The sequence below is a fragment of the Thunnus maccoyii genome, chromosome 24, assembly GCF_910596095.1.
Source record: "Thunnus maccoyii chromosome 24, fThuMac1.1, whole genome shotgun sequence".
Lineage (NCBI taxonomy): Eukaryota > Metazoa > Chordata > Actinopteri > Scombriformes > Scombridae > Thunnus > Thunnus maccoyii.
This window is the reverse complement of record NC_056556.1, coordinates 14,148,657-14,167,367: the sequence shown is the minus strand read 5'-3', so window position 1 is coordinate 14,167,367 and position 18,711 is coordinate 14,148,657. Positions and strand designations below refer to the sequence as shown.

Sequence of the window (18,711 nt, the reverse complement as noted above, 5' to 3'; positions counted from 1 at the left end):
AAGCTAAAACTCCAGTGTCTGTCTGGCTGGTCACCAGCGTACAGCTCGCACATTTCCCATTGTTTGTTGGAGGACGTTTGGTCATCATTATTATAGAGCAACGAGAAAATACCCATTCACATTTTAAAAAATTGCTCTCACACACATACACATGTTCTTGAATATACCTCCAAATACATCTCAGAATTGTTGAGCAGAAGAGAGTAAATGAACGATTTAAATCACAAACAATAAAAAATTATTTTCTGCCGTTTCCAACTAAACCTTAATTAAACAGGTTCAAAAGTGTTTTACATTATATTGGTATTTAATTAAAAAGGCTGTTTTTGTCTGTTTTCATATTCACTCAACAACTAGGCACGTTTATGCTGATATTATTGAAACATTTATTTGATGTTCATTTAAGTAATAATAGAAAAAAAAAAAAAGTACAATATGTCTTGATCTTTTGATGTTCTACTTGCATGTTTATTCACTCGTCTCAAAGAAGGACACCTTTATTATTTCTCACCGTAATGGAAAATGGAGTGCACAGTAATGAATACACATTATTAAATACTCAAGAGGGATACTGGCTGCTATATTGATACACAGCTCCCACACATTTATAATGGGTCCTTGTCAAGAGGCTGAGTGGAGGAGAATGCTGCTGCCTGTACATTTGTAAATGGTCTGAGCAATTAAGAAAAGATGTAGTGTTGGAAGGGTATCCGATTGTGGTGAAAACATACACACGCACATATATATATATATATATATATGACAGTATTCATATACAAGTTTGGGCACATAACTGTAATTCGCACCCTCTCCCATGTGTCCTACTATTATTTATTATCCATCCATTCATTCATGCTCTTTTCTATCCTGTCTCTCATGGTCACACACTCACTAGAGGGAATCTCCTGGGACAATAATATGTCTGCTTCTCTGTTCCAACCATTGAGGTGGAGGGAGGCTCTGTTGTGTAGCACTGGACCAGTTTGGCAAGTAAGGAGGAGGCTGGGTCATTGTAAAACATCATCTAAAGTATGTCAAAACTCAAATAAGCTTGTCATTCCCCAACGGGACAGATCAGGTCCTTGACCTGAGTGGGTGACCCAGGGCAGGGCTAAAATTACAAGTTCAATACTATGATAAAAATAAAGATGAAGAAAAGAAATCAATCTTATTGGTGCCATCCCAACCTTACTGATCCTGGCAGTTACATGGTGACACCCAATGGCGGCCTGTAAACATATAATTCAAGCCATAACTCCTGACTCCTCTTGGTATAATATTCATATTATATATAGAGGATATTATATATACAGGATACAGCTGAAAAGATTATTCACCTTATTGTCAATGAATCTAATCGAAATATCAAAACCAACAATGTGTTAGTCTGTTTCACAATTATCTTTGACTTCCCTTCCATGTCTGTGGCACTGTAGCCCAAAGCCCAAAGGTTGATAAATATATACATTCATTTTAAAAATGCTTCGTGATTTTCTAAAACAGCTGGGCACTGTAGTTTTTGTCAACAGTTACTCAAACAGAAGCATTTGTTGAGGTTCTATTTTCAGCGGCGGATTAATACACATTTGGTTTAGTGAGTATTTCCAGCAGCAGCACAGAGTGTGTGGGATTGAGTCAAAACAAACTACAGTGCCCACGTTCATGGTAATGAAGGAACATGTAACCCAGTGCAATGGTGTAGCCCACTGATGTGTTTTTAATAGTTTTTGGACAACAATGGAGTTCTATAGCACAGAGGAATAAAATGTATCAGACTTTAGATGCACTGACACTACTTGTTAGTAGGATCAATTCACTGTTCGTTTTGATCTTTTCATGTGTTTTATTGACAATAAGAAAAAAATATAGAATATCACCAGGCCTGTTGTTACGTTCTGGCATTTTTAAAAAAAGTTTTTGCACTCTGTGTCATGTTTTTATGATGATTTCCACATCCAGTTATGTCATGTTGTACCATGTTCATGTTCATGTTCACCATTGCATGTTTCATACTGTCATGTCATACTTTTGTTAGTCTTGAGAAATAAATGAAAGTATGAATAAATAAAGTTGCTCTAACAGCCCTCCTGTGAGGAAGCTTCCCTCAGCAAAAGGATTATACCCTCTAGCCTTGATGGTAAACCAGTAGGATAAAAGATTAGCTCAGCAGACACCATCAGTACTACAGAGATGGTTGGAGAGTGTTACCCAATTATCCTGGATATCTACTTTAAGGAGCTTTATAAACAGCCTCTCTTGTTAAAGGAAACTAAATCCACTCTTACTCTATTAGATATGATCTCTCTAGGATATTGAGTGCATTTTTTGAGTTATTCCTGCAGTTATTCTAATGTTACTATTCACTTTTACGGCCAGTTTCAGGGCAACACATAATATATAAATAAAGGATTTACTATTTCACCACCATAATTTTGTTCCAGGCGGTGTTTATAAGGCTTTAAAACAGCGTTTAGGCCTTCGTGTTGGGAAAAAATTTATTAAAACATTTTAGAGGTTTTATTTTTTGGTTATGGCTCTGTCCTGGACTGTGACTCTAATAAAAGAACATTATAACCCTAACCTACAGAATATAACTTATGTAAATACTGTTCTTAATGGCAACAATGTAAGGTGCAGTATGTGGTATGTATATTTTGACCTTGTCCTCTGTGATTGGTGTATAATTTATTTACATGTGATCAGCAGTCAGGCATGAATGGTCACACTTTCCCACAGCTTGGCAGTTTATTTGTGGTGGTGGACTCTTTGGACTTCATCCTTCACAAACCAGAGAAAACAGACAAAGTACCATGCGAAAAAAAAAAAAATGCTCGTCTGCAGTTCTATCACCCAAAATTTGCTGCTTGCCTATGTGTCTTTTGCTGCTGCTGCAAAAACAAAGAAATCCTACATAAAAAAGTAATTTCAGGACAGAGCAAGCCTGTTTGAGTGGGCCGCCCAAAATACATTCCATGCACGGATTCACTGCAGCTGTGGTTTACAGTGTATGTGTAGGTGAAGAGTGCAATAGAAGCAGTGATAGCGTAGTAACAACAAGACTGTCAAGAAGTAGTGTGTTCCCCTTTTTTCAAAATGCTATATGAACTATTGATGGCACATAGGTGAAAAAAATTGCCTTCTCTGCCTCCTCTTCTATATATGCTGAATGTCACTGTATAGTGGTGAATGTAGGGAGAAGCTGTTGCATGCCTACCTTTCTATTCCACAGCCTTCATCACGATTACAGATCTCATATAAGTGGTATGAATGAAACAAAGACAGGAGACAGTGGGAGAGAAAGAGAGATCGAGCTTGACATAGATGGATAGAGAGAGAGAGGGCGAGAGAGGTTGATGAAGTGATAGGAGAAGAGGAGAACAGCGAAGAGAGTGAACGCTATCAGTCAGTGAAATATACCCCATGCCATCGGCACCAAAGGAAAACATCACTGTTCTGGGGTGTCAAGTTGAGATGGACGACCGGGACATTCTCTCTGTGTGAGATCCTCTGTGAGTGTGTGTGTGTGTGTGTGTGTGTGGGCATCTGAGTATGTGAGAAAAAAAAGGAGAATGAATTCCTGTTTGATACATCACAGGCACAAAAGTAATGGCTCACTGTGAAATCATTGCAAGCTGCCCACTGTGTGCCCCGTGATTCCTGTGTACACACACAGACACACTCACGCACACAGAAAGTCAAGCAATCCACACCATTATGATGGTGGTCTGCTGTGGCAGGCAAAAAAACAAAAAAAAAAAAAAAAAAAGGAATGCATCACCTTGGGAGGCTTGAGTAGCTGCAGGTACGGAGCTGTTATTTGCTTGCCTAGCATAGAGCTTGTGGTTGAAATACTGCAAATAAAACAGTGTATCATGGGTATTTCTAGCAGTGATTCTATATGGGATGTTTTCATTTTTGTTTGCTTTTTCGCCTGAAGTTATGGAAGTGAATATGGCTCAGTGTAAAGTCAAGCTGGCCTCATATACGAGAACAATTTTGGAAACAATGAATCAATATTTTGGGTAAAGTTTGGAGTTTGGAGAAAAAGTCAGTAATTTGTCATGTGTGTCCACCTATTAAACCACCATAATAGAGATCAAGCAGGGGAAGATAGCTGTTTTAATGGACATTTATACTGCCTTATTTCCACAATATCTCACCTACAGGGTTGCAAAGTAGAAGAAGCTATTTGGGGTGCCCCTGATTCCGGAGGTAAAAATCCCATTCATTTTACCCATAGACAACGTTTTGTAACTCACAGTTTGAGCACTTCTACAGCTTTGATCAGCATGAAACTCCTGGTTAAATCATCAGTACAAAAGATGAACAACTGCATTAGAAAATATGTATTTCAGTATGACACAGCCAATCACTGAGCTTACAATTTATTCAAGTGTGCCGCTAACGGTGGGCAGAAGTTAAAGATTACGGTGTTGAGAGTGAATAAGTTTATTTTTAATTTCTGATTTCTGGGTCACTTTTGATTATGGTTGTTGTTTACAACTTCAGCGACAAAGCGTTTTGAATTACTTTCGCTCTGATTTGCGCCCATGGCTTCCTCTCCATAGCAACAGTGGCTGAAACTCATGGGTACTGGGAATACGGAATGGGGAAATAAACTGCTGGTTGAGTGTTTGTAAAGCCCTGCTCCCTTAGTTACTGTTGCTATGCCTGTCAAACTTCCTGTTCCCACACAATTTACAGTGCAGCCACAATGATAACTGTGGCAGATAATTTTTGAAACACACAACACGTGATTTTGCCAGATGACAACTGTCCCTAGCAGATTTTATCAGCTCTACTTAGCTAGCTATTTAAGCTAAATTAGCTCAAAAACTCCATCTCCGGCTAACTTGCTTCAGTTTTCTACAAGGGCTCTTAAATATGCCCTTGATAGCTACATACATGATATCATGCTAAAGGTACACGCTCCAGGCAAAAAGTCAGCATCCTCAAAAGTTAATAATCCATGTAGAAGACATGGAAATATATACACAGCATTGTTCTCGTATTGCAGTGTAGAGCTAGTCACTCGAAGTATTTTAAGTATGAAAAGTACAATTTAGCTTTAATATATAGTAACCCTGTCTGGCTGCATAGCTTACATTCTTAGCAAAGCAACACCAAGGTTAGATTTATGCTCTATTTTTTGTATTTTCAAACTTTCACTTTCTGTGTTACAAAAGAAAAACCAATGTGTTTGGTAAATGTTAACACTACCTCAGATAACAAGCTCAAGTTGCTGGAGTGTAAACTTCCGCAAATCCAATAAAGAGCAGGACAAGGTACCTAATGTAACCCTGAACTGATATACAGTAGTAGCCTTGTACTTATAGCCCAATACACTTCATTGTGTGGTCAGGTGGAAACAGAATATTTAATTCTGTAAGACATAATCTGTGAGTTTCAAAGTTTTCCTATTTGGTAACTAAAAATGAAAACTTTAATTCTCTTTTATTCATGCATTTCCAGAAACTCTCTCTCTTTTTAATTTAAGATGCTCAATTATTATTTTTCAACCGAGTTACACATTTAGCAAAATGAGTGTACATAATATTCCACTACATCCCACCATACAAAACTCATTACAAATACATATTTTGAATCAGTTTTTCAAAACATGGCCCAAACAGCCAAAGAATTCCTAAGGATATGTGTGCTTTTATGCATTTTTCATGATACAGTGGGAAGAAAAATACTTCAGAAGGTTCAAGGCTTATTTCAATCCCAAGACACTATGTTAACATGATAGGTGAGTCTGTGCATGGCCACTGTTTGACTGACAAATAGGATGTGCAATATACAGGTGCATGGCTGCTTAGCAACAAGGATGGAGACCAAATTAAAATGAATAATAAAAAAAAAAAAAAAGATTCCTGCCATCACTTTATAAACTTGTTTTTAATAAAGAAAGGAGGGAAATACTGTCAAGGTTTATTATAAACTGTATGAAATAATGTAATCTGTAATCTACTTACAGGCGGTGTCTGATTTCCTGATATTTATTAGAAGGAAGGGTGTTCTTAAGGGATGATGACATCTTTGAAGGAAAACAAAACCCTGTGAGGACTCCACTCCTCTAATAGTACTGATCGTACGGCTGCGATTGGCATAAAAGGTGGCACCTCGGCCACTGGGATAGTAGTGCCAGCCGTTGGCCCGCACGGCACTGATGGTGATGGGAGATCACAGAGTGAAAAAGACGGATCAGCACTAGCAGAGTGATGCAGCACTAATTAGATTAGCACCTCGACAGGCAGCCTGTCCACTGAGAAGAGGTGAATGGCCGGAGAGGAGAGGAAGTAATATGATAGCATAAAGGTAGAAAGAGGTGTAAATATTATAGAGGATGCACAAAAGCAAAAATATGCATCAAACTCTTGGTGTCACATTTATAAAGTCATGTGTCCACAACATTGGTTTGCTTAATAGATTAATAGATTAAAAGTTTGCAGTTCCGCTCCAACAGTTGGCCATAAATAGATGAAGGCACACCTGTTAACCTTTATTTACATGTGAACACCTCCGTCAGCTCCATCAGTCTATAGACCTGTCAATTAAAAGAACATAAAGAAGCAGAATTTCACAAATTATTACATCTGCCCTTACACATGATCACATTAACCATGCCCGTGGCTAGTTGTAGCAGCAGTCTTATCTTTAATCTATCACGTGTACCTGTAAAGCATCTGCAGTAATCTCTCAATCATCATCATCAAATGTCAGAAAGCTAATCAATAATTCATCTGTAGCACCCATTTTGAAGCAAGCTTTACAAAGTGCATACAATAAAAGGGGGAGATGAAAGAACATTCATACATAAGAATACAATTATGCCTTCTATATAAATAAAAGGAATCATAGAATGAGCACATCTATAATGAATCAAAACTAAATTTTTAATGCACATTTGTTTTAGCATGTCAGACAATCTATTATTTTATTTTTTATTATTCAATTCTACCTCTAATTTTTTATTTACATTTTATAACGCTCTCATTTATGTTTTCATGACTACCAGTGTGTGTGTGTGTGTGTGGGAAATGGCGCTTGCATCTAGGCCATGACAGTGCAGGAATGTCTGTATTTGTTGGAGGACGGTGGGTTGTGGGGAGACAACAGAGATCAAAGTGTGGGAATCAAGGAGAGACAGAGGGAGTGGGAAAAGGGCATGGAGGGTATAAAAGGGGGGAGGCAAAGCAGGAGGAGGAAATGAGGAGGAGCAGTGGTGAAGTGGAGGGAAGGGCAAGCCAAGTAAGCACTTTCCTGTCCATTTTTCATCAGGCAGGCTAAATTAGGCCAGGCTCGTCTCTCTCTTTCTCTGTATGTGAGCATCTGCTCGCACATTCCTGACACGTCTCTCCTCTCTCGGCAACCCAGAGCGCGCGGTAGCGTCGCTCCGAATACCCTTCTCAGCATCCTGCCTTTTCAGCGCCTCTGATTTATTAGTCGGTGGGTGCCGTCCATCACACCATGATGCAGGGGAAGCATCGTGTTTTCTCTGTGTGTGTGCACTTCACCACTCTTTTCCACCCCCTCCTTATACCCCACTCCCTCCCTCCCTCCCTCCCTCCCTCCCTCTCTTCTCTCCTTGTTGTCTTGTTGTGAGGGCATCTCTGTCATTTCGTTTGCTGTTTTGTTCGGTGACCCGCCGACTCTTGGTTGACTTCTCCCCTCTGAAACCTGTCATTTGTAGTCCCACAGTGTCTGCCATTTGTACTTCCTTACATGAACTGACTACAAGCTGACATTTGGATCAAGGAGAATACTTCAGTTTGGGTGGAAACTGTGGAAGCCAACAGGAACAGTAAAATGTTAAAATTGTCAAAACAGGGTTGCTTTTTGGGAAGCAAAAAAAAAAAAAAAAATTAAAGAATATGTTGCTCAAACAACTTTCTGCACTTTCTGATCATTGCTTGGTTTGAACAAACTTCTGCTGATCAAATCAGAGACACTGATATCTTTGAGTACAATTCTTGGGAAACATTTCACACCTGCTCTCAAAAAAATAAAACAACACAAAAAGAAAATAAGGATGAACTGAGAAGTACTCACAGTTAGGAACAGTTTGAGTGCTTGAAACCCTGTTTCCCCATTTCCACATAACCCATTTCTAGGTTATGTGACAGACAGCTGTCATCTTACAAACCCCAACAAAAACAAATCTTACAATCCAAACTCCTGCAATGTTCACATAGCAAACACTGCTACTCCATTTCTGCCACCACTGCTTACTACTCTGCTGCATCACAACTCATCGATTTCACCTGGCTTTGCAAAATCACATGTGACTCCCAAGACTTTTAATATTTTCAACTTGAGTCACTTTGAGTACACCCCCAGAATTCACAAGTATCATGTGAGTAAATGTGACTAAAAGCCACTGTCCTTTTTTTGATTTGAAGGTAATGTGGAGGTAAAGAATTACAAGCAAAAAATTTGGACACTCTTGTCTTTTCTAATGAATCCCTCAATATGACAATTTGTCTAATTCTTAATCATACCTCTCTTTTATCAGAGCTACATGTTCTGAATTGAACTCTGATTATAGTCCTGTCATGTTCTCTTCTAGGGACCAACAATCCGATGAGAACAATGCAATTAACTAAATGAATGAGAAACACCTCAACTGGCATCTTACTCCCCTCAAATACCAATATGCTACCCAGCTGACACCTGGGTAATAAGATAAGCAGGTAAAATGTGCTTAGACTAAGTGCTAACAACAAGGCACTCTTGGTGATGACTAAATGCCACTGCAGGCTTTGGGAAAAAGCAAGGATTGGCAGGGACTGAAGAGATCTTCTGCCAATGTCGCCTGCATGCAGCCAACATAGGTTCTTAGTTTCAAATGAATGCAATTTGGAGGAGAAAGTAATGGTACTCTCCCCAATATCAGGGAGATTGCTTTTTAGCAGGGGCATAATCAATCAGGATAGCAATACAAAATTATTTTTAATAATACATGTGAGGGACCTAAGTGTTACTATTAATAAACTTTTGAAAAGCATGATTACATAAATGAGCGCAGAGTGTGCAGTGATGAGGGAGACCCATTTAAAGATACTGCCAGCCGTTTCCTCCCATAACATGCCACTGTAGCTCTGAAGAACATTGCAGAGTGAGTGTTTACATGTTGATTAAAGGGAAATTCCCCTTTCATACAACCTGAGTGTTAATTGTGACACAGCGATGATTACAACACACTACATGATTGGAACTGAGAGCAAGTCCACTTAACAACAACAAAGTGCTTGAGCTTGATTGAGCCACATATTTGCACGAGTCATGGCATTGCCTCACTAACCAGGTTTCTAAGCTCTGATAAGCCTCCACATTGCTGTTTTGAGAGGCACTTGGACATTGTGGCAGTTGCCTGAAGTATGTCACACCAGTAGTTGCTTGACTATAGGAATGTACCGTACAGCAGATACAGGGATGGACTCTATAAGTGTATTACCCAACCGTTATCCAGGCCGACTTCCTGTTTCAACTTTTACCTTCTATACTTGCTGTCATCATGTGCACATATAGGTTTTCTGTACAATAAAGGATTACAAAATTTTATACATTTCAGTTGCACTCACTTTTACTTTTACCTCCAAATAAAGTGGTTCAGAAAATCTTTTATAATGTGTCTCATTGCTTGGGTTTCTTGCCCTGTTTGACTTCATTGTAGCATTGTGTTTCCAGACCTAAGTAATTAGTTTAGTTATGATATCATCATAAGCAAGAGAAATGAAGGCCAAGGCTGATGTGAACAACATTTTAATAAACCAAGCTTTAATTTTCCTTTCAGCTTCTGCATATGGGTGGTTTGTTAAGAGGTTCATTTCACTGTAACAGAAAGACTTGTGTTGGAAGAAAAAAAAAAGGTCCGAGAAGGTCCTATTCATTTATACCTGCAGCAGCTTAAGTGCCCTTATGCAACAGGACAATTTAGAAAGGAGGGCCACTATCTCCATTGATTCCCTATTTTTTTCCGTGTTTCGCAGTCACATTGAAAACCCCTTTCGTCAAGAACATCTATTCATGAAAATGACTTGATTCCTGTGATTACGAACACTTGAGTAACACAAACATTTCTAAAAGATGAATATAGACTGTTTACTTTTCCTTGGAGGTAAGAGACATGTGTTATTTAAACCTTGATCTGTTATTTGTTCCTTGCCATGTAAAAGTGAGATTTAAAATGAGTTATTCCATTTTCTCCCAACATATATTTGTACTGCCAATGTTACTGCTGTAGTGTATTGACTTAACACTTAACACCAGCTTCTCAAACTTATACTGTATATTTCAACAGTATTAACGCTTTAGTTTTGCTTTTAACAGTTTTGTCTTGTTATCTTCTATGTAGATGGAGACCTTTTTTGCATACAGCCAATCAAATCTTTGCATAAAGCAGCAATGTAGCATTCCATCATAAGCAGAGCAGACAGTCACATTGAGCCTGATAGCAGCCTGCCACACAACACAAGAGCCACAGACTCTGAACAACAAACCACACTAGCTTTTCTCCTAAACAAACATGAACACACACCTTGTCCTGGACCTTAGCTTGTTGAACAAACTCAGCCATGGAACAAACTTCACCGGGGAAAAGTGCACTGCTAACGTCAGTTTCATGGCTAGATAGCTAATTAGCTACTCAGCTGCAGCACATTAAATAACATGTAAATATGCCTGCAAATGTCACCTACGTCTATTAAGATGCTGGTGTGGTTCTTACTACTCATGATATGTTCCTACAGAGCAAGTTTGTTTATTTTGTCCATTGTTACCTATGGTATAACACTGGCACTTAGTCTGCCAACTGCTGTCAATCAAACACACCCATGACACAACCTTCAAGCCAATGAAAAGGAGCATTTCTGATATTTCTCCAAAGACTTTTTTGTCTTCCTTTTAATACATTTTACAAAAACATTATTTTTGACTGCAAGAATGAATGACTAAATGTGTTTTCAGTTGGACTATTTAACCAAAACCACCATCTTTACCTAACATTAACCAAATAATGAAAGTGCCTGAACACAACCATAAAAAATGTTACTCACACTTTTGTTGCCATGTATATATCTTGTATTTAAAGAATTGATTTAGTAGGAAGACAAAGGAAATACATTGCAACTTAGTAGATGCATTTACTAAAAGTGCTGATTAAAAACATAAATCAGGTGGTATTACATATCTCTCAAAATGTATTTTCTGCTGCTAACTAGTAGTAGATAAACGTCATTTCTAGGAGACTGGGTTGTATGTGTCACAGGTAGCGGAGCAGGTGGACCCAAATGCAGAGACTGAGGCAGAATTACTGATTTAAGATCTTTAATGTGAGTTCAGCAGTCAGGTAACAGAAGGCTCAGGTAACAGGCTGGGGGAAAAAAAAACAAGGAAAGCCAAGCTGGAACACCAGAAACATTGATGATGATCTGACAAACGGCTAAGAGAACAGACAGGTATATATACACAGGGGACTAATCACAAAACAAGGCACAGCTGGGGTGAGCAGGGACCAGACTAAGGAGAGAACATGATGACTGGGTAACAAGGTGATAGGAGGGTGTGGCGGGCAAAACACAGGGCAAGGCTGACAGAAATAGCAGGCTGGGGACACAGGAGGATAAACAAAGAGCGAACCAAAAACTCGGAAACAAAATCCTCTCTTCAATATGTCACACTGACATTTTAAACTTTCAAACATACAAGTGAAACCAGCACAAGGAACAACAGAAATCTTACAGACAAATCATTTTAGCATGTTAGACATTTACTCAACATCCATCTTCTGTCCACCTACAGATTCCCCTTGAATCCATCCAGGAATATCGATAGAGAACAGATCAATAAACACAAAGGGCATCTATGGCAATGTGAGAGCACAACGCAGGATTAAACAGTCAATTCATCTTAATATTCAAAGTATCTGTCCTTCTCCCTCTCAGTCTAGACTTAACATCACAGGGAGAAAAAGCTGAGGGTCTCTGGTTGACTGATGGATAATGGCAACTATGGCATCTTTCACAAGGACATCAACCAGTTGAAAAATACTGGCTGAATCTGCAGCTTGTCTTAGACTGATTAATAACATGATAATTAAGTAATTTTGGATAAATGCCACACAAGATTATCTTATTTAAATACATGCAACTTCACAAATATGAACGGTAAAGCAAGCTGTCCCCACAATATAATAATACACTCAAGTGAATCAGTGATCAAGCACTTACATGCCATTATTTCTGTACGTCTGCAGCAGCTCACAGCAGTGTCTCATGACTCACAGGGAGCACAGAGTTCACTGGCGAAAGCAAACAATGAGATAAATGAGTCTTGAACATGTAACATTGAACACACTCCTCCCGTTGACCCTAAAGCCTTGTCATACCATCTTAACTCAAGAATGTAAATGGTGGGAGCCCAAGGGTGAGTTTGTTGTCATCCCTACATTGATACAGCTTCATGTGCTGCGCAAGTAAATAAAGAATAACTAACCAAGGAGCATTTCAGAGCCTGAGAGAAATCACATAGCCCACTATCTCTTTATAATTAGCAGCTCTTCACACTCCTTGGACCACTTGTCAATGCTTAAGTCACATGTTTTTCTTAGTAATTTTCAATAGCGTTAAGGATAAAGATCTTGTGTATCACACAGCTTGGAGCTTGTTGACATGTGCTAATGCCTCAGCTTTTACCTGTGAACGCCCACGGGATCACACACACACACACACACATTCCTCTAGAATGCCCAGCAGGATCCTTTTTCCTTAGGAAAACAAGTGCAAACCATTTGATCAGCGTGCTGGTACGAGAAGAAGGTCAGCTTTAAAAGCAGACTCTCTTAATCAACAGTGCAGGGGGTTTGTGTGGTGAATCAGTACATCAAAGATTTTTCACTTCCAGGCCATTATTTTCACAAGAAACATTCAAGGCTGATATTTTGTCCATTTCCCACTCACCTTGGCTTTGGGAAGCGTTTCGGATGGATGGATCAATAAAGGTATGGCCTTTTGCAAATATTCTGATATTGATTTTTCACGCAGCTTTTTGGCTGAGGTTTTGAATCTGTTATTTTCTTTTTAAAGATTATTTTTTTGGCCTTCTGCCTTTATTTGACAGTCAGTGGAGAGAGACAGGAAACACAGGGAGAGAGAGATAAAGGTATGACATGCAACAAGGATCCCACGGTCGGGAATTTAGAGTCTTTTTAGTTTCTTAATGCTTCCAAATTAGGTTCGTAAATCCCAAGATTTACATTAGGTTTTTGGACACTTACTCTCACATAATTCTAAAGCTTCTTCTCAACTCAGAGTTAGCGTTGTTGTTGCCCTGCTCAATACTTAATACTGCATCTCTTGTCATGTTTGATATATTTTGCTACCTGGCAGAGTGAGATGTCAGAGCCTGACTTTGTAACTTTTAACATAAATACATGACTTTATCAAACATCATGTGCAATATGTATTATTCCATAAAAATGTGACCTAATAATAGATCTTAAAACCTCATGAACTGATGTTGTGGAAGTGAGGTGAAGCAAAATGCCCTCACTCAGAGTCTAAAGCTCAAGCCAAGAAGAGAAGAACAAACACAGTATACTGTTTGCATGCAAAGCAGGAATTGTTCTACACCCCCAGTACTTTGTTACTTCCAGGTGTACTCCTGACACTGCCAGATGGACGCTGCTGAATCTTCTTACTGCTATACACACAGCACAGGGATTTAGCAACAGCTGTATCTGCGGTCTGAAAGCAAAAGGCCAACTTAAGATGAACATCAAACTATGCTATAGCCTCCATATGTGAACAAATGGTGGTAAAACCTAAAAGAAGGTGCATTCAAAAGCACTAATATTCAATGTTAATGACTACAGCTAACTAGCTCTAAGCACACCCATGTGAATCTTCATTATCTAATGCATGAGCTGCTGGGCTTTAAGGCTTATTACTGTAAGCAAACGGGGACAAAAGCTCTCTGTAATTACTCCAGTTCCCCAGTGGTTGATGGCAGCATTCTCAGGGAGCTTAGCAGTGGCTTCCCATGTACAGGAGCTCTCACCACATATCGGCTGGGGCGACGCAACACATGCTGTTCTTAGCTGTCTTCTTCCTCCCTCGTCCGAGTTTTCTACCCCTCTTTCTCTCATTTCACTGCTTGTTTTCTTTATCCACTCTCCCCTCCTCACTGTCTTTTTTCAGTGTGCTTCATTGGCATTATGGGCTTACGTAAGAATTGAGGCTAATGAGAAAACATCAAACGAACAACCTTTTCACCTTTTATTTACCATTCTTGCCATTGTATTTTACAATTTCTATTAACAAAAATGGAAAGATTAGCTAATTTAATTTCAATTTCAGTCTTGCACATTAAGCACACATATGCACTACTGCATAAAACTACTCATTTCAATTTGTTGTAGTTTGTTCTCTATTTATAACTTTTTGTATCTCTATATAGATTTTATTTCATTTGCATTTTCCCAATTTTTATATTTTTATTCCTGCTTGCCCTATGCTTTCTTGTGCTGCTGTAACACCTAATTCCCCCCTGAGGAGCAATTAAATGTTATTTTACCCAAAAGTGTGACAGAAAAAAACATTTTAGCATAAATCTACATTTTTTGGAGACAGTTGTTAATTTTTAGATTTTAGATAGAAAAATAAAGCGTGATAAAATGTGATCATTGCAAATGCTTTAATTAACATAATAGCGCACTTAAGTCATTAATGTGATTCTCGTATGGTAATTTCTTCTTTAAATGTTTTTATGTGTGACCAACTATCTACTAAAAGTGGAATTTGAATATGTTAACGTCTTGTATTAGTCTGTAAAGACTAATACAAGAAGCAGGTGGCGTTCCTACATTTCTGATGCTGTTAAAGGTTTGATTTTAGTATTTGTGGTCATATTAACATTAGCACTAATATTTCAGTATTTGCAAATGAGGAGATAAAATGGCCCATGGGGGGAAACTCACAAAATACTAATGTCTTATTCATCTGTGAATACTTGAGTAAGAAATACCTTACATAAGATCGGCCATATTGTTTAAATCTACCTTATTCCATTTTATTAACAAATTTGCATGAATGTTCACACATATATGTTCAATATATATTGTATATAATGCACAATACACGTTCAATAGGTGTTATATGAGGAGTTTAATGTGGTTGACCTCTTTTTATGTGTTTTCTCTCTGAAGGTACAGAGTCACAGACATGTCTGATGGTTTAATAATCTTAGTGGCTTTTCTTTGAAGAGAACATAAGCTTTTGCTAAAGAAAGCTGTTCATCTTTGCTGTAAGAGTCTGTTTTTATTACACAATCTGGTGTGATTTAACCCTCTTATCCAATCAGTACTTTCAGTTCAAACATAACTCCACACACTCATGCTGCTGTGGATTTAAACATGATCACGACATCCTCACCATGTCTGGTAACACAAGTGTCAAATATGTTTCTTTTCTCTTGACTGAGAAAGTTCCTTTGCAATTCAAACACATTGTCCTCATGCTAAGCCAATCACAGCCAGAGAATATTACTGTGTTATAGTCAGAGTGGTGTAAAGTGATTTACCTGTGCACCAGGATTTCAAAAATAGGTTCATCATAACTTGGGAGATTTCTGTGTACGCAAGCGATGGATACAAATAACCTTGGCTGGCTGAGTAATAACAAAGACTTACAGTACAGGAGCAAAGCCACCATGACGACTCTCCAGTCTAGAGGAACCTTCAAAAACCTCCACCGTCTGTGTCTATTCTCTTCATGAGCTGTAGTTTCATCTGTGAAATGAGAATGCAAATCATATTTAGTAGTGTGTGAGTGTGAACTGGCAAGGCAGAACATTCAATTCAGTCTGATATTACCAACAAGGAAAGGGAAGCAGGAAAAGTAAAGCCCTATGCTGTGTGCTTGTCACGAGTCCAATAGTCCAATGGCTGTAATACAGGATGTAAAAAAGGTTTATTCCGCTGATTTCCACACTCATTTTTTCCCCCCTATGAAATCATGTTGAACAAAATAACTCTATTTGGGACTACTTTACATGGTAATACTGCATTCACACTTTCAGAATGGGACCATTTTGGAGACATTTATTTTAGACCCAAAGAACACAAAAAGTCTGAATAGTAAGCACAGACACACTGTTGCACAAAAAGGCTTAACACCAAACTTCCTGAACAATCCAGTAGCAGAAATAAAACAAATGATGCATTAAGAAGCAAACGTTTCCTGTTTACTTGTAATACTGCAGATAAAGTAGACTTTAATTTACTGCCCAGATTTCATCCCAGATTTTGACTGTCCGTGCAGTTTTCCAAGTTGGAAGGCATTAGTGCCAGCCTGAGCAGATTTCCAGTTGGTAGCAATCTGCCACTTGGTTTTGCGATTGGCTTAACACTCAAAAGGCTATTGAATTTTGGGGCCTAGGAAAAGACCAGTGTGTGATTTTTTTGTCGTATGTGCTGCACTTCCTTGGACTATCAAAGCCAATCAAGTTTGAGTGGTACAACAGGTATCTTAATGGACCTTGACAGTTGTCAGCAGTAGAATGAGGGCATTTTAAACTCACTCAAAGCTTGTGAAAAGCTCCTGAGTACTCACGCCTTTTCAAATGCCAGGTACTCTGAAGAAAACAACAGACGTGAGTAGGCTGTAAAGGGTCAAATATATCTATCCATCTATCTGCTGGTTATTAGTCAGAATGGATAAAGTCTAGTGCAATTTTGATTATTTCTTATATCAAGGTATTTTCTTGTTAAATTTGTGAACTTTTCTTGTTAGGTTTGTGAGCTTTTCTTGACCACTGGAGACAATAAATAAAACTTCCACTTGAGAGCACCATGACTTCCTGTCAGTCACCAGAACACACTTTGTTTTGACTTTTGCCCACAGGTCATTGGAGCTGTGAAGTGTTACCTGTCAGGTCGTGTGAGTTATGCTTACAACTCTTGGTTGGTTTGGAATGACACAGTGTGAACACTAAGTGGACCAGACCTACCAAAAATGCTGAACTACTGTACAGGTGAGAACACTCCAAGTGACGATTGACAATTTGTAGACTTTCATTTATGGAAATCATAGCCTAATTGTGGTGATACCACCCTGTTTTCCATCGCTTTCTACCAACTACATCACCCTGCATGTGTTTCTCCATATGAGAGCAGCGTTGACCTTCTGTCTTGTCCTGGTTTTGACCAACTCCCTATGCTGTGCCCTGTTCCTAAAAAGGTAAGATTTACGACTATGACCTCCAGATTCATTGTCTCCGTCCATATGTCTCCTATTGCTTATTGTTTGTGTGGCATCTTCCTTTGCGCCCAGCCGACATCCATCAACCTGTGTGGCTTAACCTTTTGTAGAGACCTACTTAAACATCTTGATTGCCAAAATAAACTGGGACCCTTGGCCTGCTGTAGCTGCTTTCACACACAATTGCGGGGAGTGACATGCATTTAGTAACCTTTTAAAAGGCCACTTAAACACTGTAATATCCCCTTCAGATGGAGCACAAGCTCAGGCTAAAATGAAATCATTCCCATTGCCAATCAGAGTTAAGTGCTGTAAGAATGCCCAGGATGCATGTTAAGTGTTTCTGAATGTACCAGTGCCTTTTCCTACATCTTTGGAAAGTCAGGGCTTACACTCAAGCACTTACAATGAAGTGATCAATCACTTTGGTGCAGAACTAGATCATCTATTTACAGAATGATTATATGCAACTACTGCAAGTGAGTCAAAACCAGATAGGGACTGTGCTGAAAGAGAGAAGATAGTCCACCTCATATTGAAAACTACATCCTTCATTCATATCTTTGCAGGTTGTAAAGTTTTACAGATTTGATGATATTTACTGACTTGATGACACTCTCCCTCATTGGCCCGAAGAAACCTTTTCTGCTTCAGATGCAATCTTGGGAATCCTCAGTGTCTCAAGTGCCAGACCAATCATTGGATGCAGCATCAGGTCTCCAATGATATCCTTTTGGATCATTAGACATCCAAGGGTGTGCACTTCAGATTTTTTTTGAGAGATTGTTCTATTTTTTGTCAGTCTGGGTTTGAATGTCTTTAATGAGGTTTCTGTTGTTTCCGCTGAGATTTTTACCCTCTCAAATCTTTTCTCAAAACATTTCCTCTCTTGGATTGCGCCAAGTGATACCATTGTCTCCTTCAGAAAGGGTTTTGAACCTTAAACATGTATTTTCAAGGGGATTTCCCATGCATGAAATCCAACATGGTTCAAAAAAAAACACACATAGCCTTGAGATATCTAGGGAATGGGCTCCATCTTAGGCCTACGGATTCTTCTTTTACAAGTTAAATTCCATTGTTGGATTATTTAGTATAAGGTAAATTTGCTGAGATGCAACCCCCCACTGTACAAATGCATGCACCCATGTAATTATGCACCTGTCAAGTTTCATTCTAATGTCCACCTGTAAACATATGATTAGCCAGTTATGCTGTCTGTCTCCATACAGTTTAACAAGGTAATGGGTCTCCAATGATTTGACCAAGGTGGCTGTCAATGAGAGGCTACGCGGAATTGTTCTGTGGTTAACATGCCTTTAACTTGTCGTCTTATCACCTCTTCAGGAAATAATAAGCACTACTGATGTTTTGATGCAGGTTCTAACTTTAATTAAAAGACGAGTTTAATAGCAGAATCTGACAATGGCTTTACCAATGTGTTAGGGCA

General features: G+C 38.8%; 1 protein-coding gene across 10 annotated transcripts in view; it reads right to left on the bottom strand.

Annotated features, from left to right (window-relative positions):
- The window catches only part of LOC121892073, a 280,491-nt gene that overhangs the window by 10,746 nt on the left and 251,034 nt on the right, over positions 1–18,711 (bottom strand). For 7 of the 10 annotated variants that reach the window (XR_006094287.1, XR_006094290.1, XR_006094292.1 and 4 more), the window contains one exon: positions 15,692–15,790. Coding sequence is in view for 2 of the 10 variants with exons in the window: in XM_042404866.1 (XP_042260800.1) it covers positions 13,726–13,748; positions 15,692–15,790 (122 nt within the window). In the remaining 8 variants the exon portion in view is untranslated. Of the gene's footprint in view, positions 1–5,978; positions 6,041–11,314; positions 13,749–15,691; positions 15,791–18,711 lie in introns of those variants that run through there. The other 3 variants (XM_042404864.1, XM_042404866.1, XM_042404865.1) reach the window with 2 other exon arrangements.